Source organism: Zophobas morio, unplaced genomic scaffold (genome assembly GCF_036711695.1).
Source record: "Zophobas morio isolate AGI-343-1 ecotype UQ-CSIRO unplaced genomic scaffold, CSIRO_AGI_Zmor_V1 ptg000016l, whole genome shotgun sequence".
In the NCBI taxonomy this organism is placed as follows: Eukaryota; Metazoa; Arthropoda; class Insecta; order Coleoptera; family Tenebrionidae; genus Zophobas; species Zophobas morio.
This window is the reverse complement of record NW_026972121.1, coordinates 7,146,533-7,152,760: the sequence shown is the minus strand read 5'-3', so window position 1 is coordinate 7,152,760 and position 6,228 is coordinate 7,146,533. Positions and strand designations below refer to the sequence as shown.

At 32.2% G+C, this 6,228-nt stretch overlaps 1 protein-coding gene across 1 annotated transcript; it reads right to left on the bottom strand.

The window, feature by feature from the left end:
• Window positions 1-403: 403 nt before the first annotated feature.
• LOC135129418 (carbonic anhydrase 2-like) lies at window positions 404-2,598 on the bottom strand. Its single transcript, XM_064056568.1, has 7 exons — window positions 2,559-2,598; window positions 2,442-2,474; window positions 1,192-1,347; window positions 1,015-1,138; window positions 855-960; window positions 561-794; window positions 404-508 (listed from the first exon to the last, which is right to left on the bottom strand). The coding sequence occupies exons 1-7, from the start codon at window positions 2,596-2,598 to the stop codon at window positions 404-406; spliced, it is 798 nt and encodes a 265-aa protein (XP_063912638.1).
• Window positions 2,599-6,228: the final 3,630 nt, after the last annotated feature.

Here is a 6,228-nt window from a genome sequence, read left to right as displayed (position 1 = left end):
TGTGGTCATTAATTTACCAGTTGTCTTTGTTGAAGGATGTTGAAAAAGTCCAAATGGAGAAAACAAATTGGGTATAATTTGCTTAGTAATGTGTCGTATTTCTGGTGCAGAAAACATATGCCGAACATTATCTTAACCGTTAGTTCCTCAATAAATAATTTTAATCTCGGTGTTGGCGAATAGAAAACTTAGACAAGAATTTCGGGTAGCAGAAAATAATAACATTGTGTTTCCTAAGCCATGAACAAAACGGGGAAGGGACTGAAAAACTCATTCTTTGTGAATGCAAAAACTTTATTTTAACTGTGTGACCGTGCAAAAACAATCAACTTAATACTGTGCTACCATTTGCCTTGTTGCAGATGAGGTTGCAAAATAAAACTTTTCTAATTTGTGCAAACTTTTAGGTTTTCTTGTAAACTTCTCTGCCGTATCGGGGTTGTAGCTCTCTGTTGTTAAAATAAACTCGACGATTTTGTTGGTCCATAATGTTTATCAGTGAAAAGTACTACGAAAAACTAAATTTACTACTGATTCTTATTCATACCGTTACCTATTACCTGGTAAATTGAAATGAATGAAGGCCGTGGAAACACCAAGAAAGTTACAATTTCGTCGCAGTATGGTTTTGTGACAGATCCATGATAGCGGTAGAATCTTTTTGTATGTCTAGGTAGATAATGTGCAAGAGTTATTTTCTTTTCCAAAGAAACGGGCTGCTGTCTTTTATTTTTAATTTGGGGGATACTTCTAATCAAATTATTAAAAATGGGATTATGCTTATGCAATGATAACTAAAAAAATTTAAATAAACCAATTATTACCAATTGTTAGGTTTGGAACTATGTACAAACCCCGTAAAATGAAACAAGAATAATAAACCCATCTTCATGAGGAATTGCATCTCCGACGCTTCCGTATTTTGAATTATAAAAGATCATAGCAAGTTCCAGAGGATATCTTTAAGAAAATTTGTTTCGTTCGTTTCTCAGTACAACTGAAATTTAAACTAACCTTCTAAAATTTACAACGTGTTCAGAAGGCCAACGAAACTGAAACTGAAGAAATGTGTAGTTGTCTTTTAATCCCCCTTGAGATATCTGTGGCTTCACCGACATATCGTCCAATAGAATTCCAACTTCAAATCAAACACGTTAATAGTTTGTCATTTTTAACATAGGTATAATACACCTGTATAATCGTCATTCACAATTTTTGCTGGATAACTAGCATAAAATTTATCATCAAACTGTAGATCGTTGTAGCTTACAGGCGTAGTCTTCTTGTCCGTGATCCATATAGGCGCTTGTCTTTTCCCATTTTTGCAATAAGTTTCAGGCCAGTTAGCTAAAAATACAACTATATTTCTTTATCGAGCAGATAACGTGTGCGCAAGAATTATATGAAGTCGACTTTCCGGCAAGGGTTGACTATTCTCAGTGGTTTTTGGTCACATTTGATGACCATGCCTATTGGAGAAGACTTTTTTTACAGACGAAACCTGATTTTGTTTGTGTGGCTAGATTAATTCTCAAAAAATAACTATTCAACGAAAGATAGTGGGGCCTTTATTATTGGAAGATAATCGCGACACATTTTTTTCATTAAAAATATCTTATTTAAAAGTGTCCCACATTTTTGCTTTTATACCGGGTGTCCCGGCGTACCCGTTCCACTCAAATATCTCAATTATTTTAGAATATAAAAAATTGAATTTGGTATGTACAAAATCTTTCTTAGCACAATGTTCTGGATTGTCTTCTATCTCCCCTACACTCTCCGTAAATAACTATCATATCTAACTTTTTGGCATTGATGAATCTTTCGTTTTCCATTTTTTGACAAAACAATGTTTATTTATTTTAATCCAGAAGGAACAAGCCAGAACACGAAAACAAGAGGAAACGTTGCATTTTTTTTTTTAATTCACAAGCGTTTTAAAGCTTCTCGATAAATTCTGTTATACCGAGTCATATATCACTGAAAAGAGAAAAAATTCTTTCGTTTATAACACTACAGATTATATTCTTTTAGATTCAGAAAAAAAAGTCGATTAAACTGAAGCTAATACGATGCCATTTAATAGATTGCATTGCATATCTTGAACATGCCTATGTTAAAATTTTTATGTTTTAAAATAATTGAAATATTTGAGGGGAACAGCAACGCTGAAACACCTGGTATATGTCATTTTTGGACATTTATCAGTGTGGTTTAAATACTGACATGTTAAATCCTTTCCAAAGATTACTTGATTACAAGCAATGTTGATCGCCCGATATAACAGTGGATAAACACTACACTGATTAGGATTACACAAAATTTGAAACCAGCATCAAATTAAAATAAGACAAAAATTATGAATAGGTCGTGAACTTTACAAGCCATTTTGTAAATTATGAGATGAATGTACAATGGTCCTGTATTAATTGTTAACTTACATTGGTTCCAATAATTCCAATCTATTGGGTTTTCTGAAAAACAATAAAAACTAGTAACTTACATATTCGTTTTTAATCAGATGTCAAATACAAAGTTGTTCTTACTATTATTCTTACCTGTCAGAGGGGTTTTTACTACTGGTTCGGCCATCGTCATTTTGTTTAACAAAAAAATACCTAAGAGTGAGAAATAATTAGTTTTTTTCTTTAATAATAATATTAATAATAACAATATATTTAGACTAAACATCCCAAACGCTTAAGTTTAAAATGCAATATAAATCTCCAGAATTGAAACTTATAAATTCACAGTAAATAAAATGCTTACGTTTCTTGTGTTTGTGTATTATTATTACTATATTGTTAATGATGACTCACGAAAATTTAAAACTGTAGTTATTCTTATGGCTCTTCCTTGTTTATATTTTAAATAATCTACGACTTATGACGAAATGACCTCAAGCTAGTAAATCGTAGGGCGTATACAACAAAGTACTTCAATTTATTAAATCTTGGTGGTAATATGTTTTTACAATGCATACTCAAACGCCGCCCCGGTGTAACGTCGATAGCTTTTCTAGTATGTGCGGAGATGACAGGCGACTCATTCATCATCGGTGACGGCGGCGTTCGAATAAAGAAAACCCTAGAAGCGTTTTGCAGGAAGTCTCGATGGCAGACGCCGTTTTAATTACCGATCATCGTAACAATATCATACTCCGTCCAGGAACTATCTCAGTTTTGAAGCAATATCACATAAATTGGAAAGAAGCAAATTTTCGCGGGCCGGATAGACTCATCATATTTTGCACATTTAAGATATGATTTATTCAGCAATATTTTATTAGCTTTTTTCCCCTAAATTTAGAAAAACACAGCGTCCGACGGCGTTTATTCAAGTAAAGTAGAAACATTAAATTTATTGTTTACAAGAGACTGTAGAAAAATATCGAACTTACCACTTTTCGCCACTATCTCTAAAGGAACTATTATTTTCTGAGCTGGTAGTTGACAAATTAAACTCGAATTTTGTTCAATTCTTAACATTTCTAATTCTTGATTTTATAGTCAGATTTTTAAACTGTATCTGCATTCCTTTTGAGTATGTGTTTTTTTTTTTTGTATTTATGGTCCTCATTAAAATTACTATTATTACTTATGATTTGTTCTTAGAGAGTGAAACTAGAAAAACTGGAGAACTGGAGACCTTAAAATTTATACTAAAATCATAAAAAAGTACTTTAAATAAGAAAGACGCTGCAAACATGCCTAGATAGAACTCTGTTTCGCCTAAAATACACAAAAATTAATGTTACTTACATGTTAAAAACACAAGGTAAAAACTACTCATATCTCAAAAAATGTTATGTACACAGGTGAGTAACAAAAATGCTATAGTTGTACTGTGTTACCTACCGTATTTATAAGATCGAAAATATTGGGTCATTTTAGTACCATATAATTAAAAAAAGTATTCCCTTATCTGTAGATAAAGTAAACGCACCTTTATCTACCATAGACATAAATACTGTCCATTACCTAAAATTTATACCTTATGTTAAAAAAAATGTGAAGAAATACAATGGGCAAAAAATGCTGATAAGCTTCTAGTGTAAAATGAAAAAAAAGAGCATATATTTCATTTAGTATTTTTGTATTTGAAAGTAAACCCAATTTTTTATTACCTATAAATTCTAAAAGAGGATAAAAATACTTCCATCGCCCTTATAGAGTACACTCAGATAGATTCAGCTTTTTTAGACAAATTATGAAATCTGATTGTGCGAATTTTCTTTATTTTTTATGATAACCCTTATAAATCAAGCTAAAGATAGTTATGAATTGTTAAGCTAAGGCTTACTGGATACGTTCGCAGTCTTTATTCAAAAATCTTGGAATTTGATCAGCCCCGGAAAGTAATAATTTTTTAATTTCTTAATAACCACAAATATTTCATTCTCGGATATTAATGAAATATCAATATTACAATTATTTTGATTTACACCGATATTTTGATACCTTTGTTCACCATCCGCAAAGTTCCCAGAAAAATATTGAGCAAAAATATTCACTATTAGCTGAGAATCATTTAATTCAGACCCTTTAAATTTCATATTAGCTGGAAGTCTTGTAGTATTCTTCTCTTTCCGAATATACGACCATAATTCCTTTGAATTGTTTATTATTGACACCTGGATCTTTATCAAGTAAGTAATGAAGTCTAAAATCTTCTGATGTTTTATCATGGCGGATGATGTTCATCCGAAGTTACAGGGGAAGAATCCACGGGCGTAACAGCCACATTTGTTACGTTGGATAATTCAAAATACTTCATTAAATTGAGTGAGATTTGTTTGTTTTCCACAAATCTAGTCATCCTAAGCACGTTAATGCACCATAAGTATCGAAGTTACTTTATAAAATTTACGTAGGATGTTGGGAAATTTTATTTAGTAAAAATGTTTGCCACTGCACTTTCAAGCCAAAATTCAAGGGCATGTCCTTACCCAACGGTTGGTTACTGTTGTTCTTGTCCGTTATGTGCATTTCTTACGGACGTTTCAAAAGCTGTCCTTACTATATGGTATACTGTGGCTTAATAATCCATTCATAATATTCTATTATTATTTTTACATAATATGATACATCAACCAACACCAACGCATTGGATGAACTAAAGTATGATACATACATGAATGTAGAAAAGGGGTTCTACAGGAATCTGAAATAAAATTCCATCGTGTTCATTTGCTTATCGGCGAAATAACCGTCCCGCAAAGAATTCGGCCATTAAGCACGTACAGATATATGTTGCTTGGCCGGAATAAGCGGCGGTGGCAGACAAAAAGTACATACGCATCTGTTTAAAAAGAAAATTTACTGTGACTGATTTTTTAAATTTGCATATACGGGGAGCCACAAAAAAATTAATGACTGACTCAATTGATTTTATTTATTAAATCAAGATTTGCAAAATTGAATATTTTTAAATCTTGTACACGTTTTGAAGTTATTGTAAGCATGCAAACATTTTAATCAAAATGGATCTGTTTATCAACCCCAAAAAATTGATTACGTCATCTCAAAATTTTGTCGCATAAATCCTTTCGAAAATGTGCAAAATATGATCAGACTATACTTGTAATATATCATTGCATTCATATTTTTTAGATCTGCTTATACAGGCCGACTCAAAAAAATTAATTAATCAATCAAGTTATTATTGATCAAATTACGAACGAGCCGTGACTTCCAGAGTGAAAGCGAATTTATTTATTTAATATCCCGTCACAGAACTCGAATGAGAAGAATCTATGATATAGTGGTTCCGGTGAGAGATTGGGATTTCTTGACAGTTGACATGTAAGTTGGCAGCAACCTAACACCATAAAATATACTGAAATTCCTACGCTGTTACTTACAGCTGGCTGTTACTGTCTATGTTACAAATGTAAAACTACTGAAAGTTCCATTACTAAGGTAAGCATATTGCTTACCCAGCGTTTTTACTTGGTTTCTCCGAGTTTTTGAGCGACTCTCACAATACGAACGCCTTTAGTAGTGCGACAATGATCTCCGATAAGTCTGTTTTACGTAAATTTTTTTGGTAATAACTCAATTAATTGCAATAATAGACCTCTGAAATTTGAAATGACAACTTAAAGACCAAAGATGGTATAAAATCAAAACCAGAACTCTCGTGAGAATTGCTCTCCAGTGGACACGTACCCTACAGATGAATGTTGAAACAATTTTCAGGAGAAGACAGAGGTATAACGATAATAGT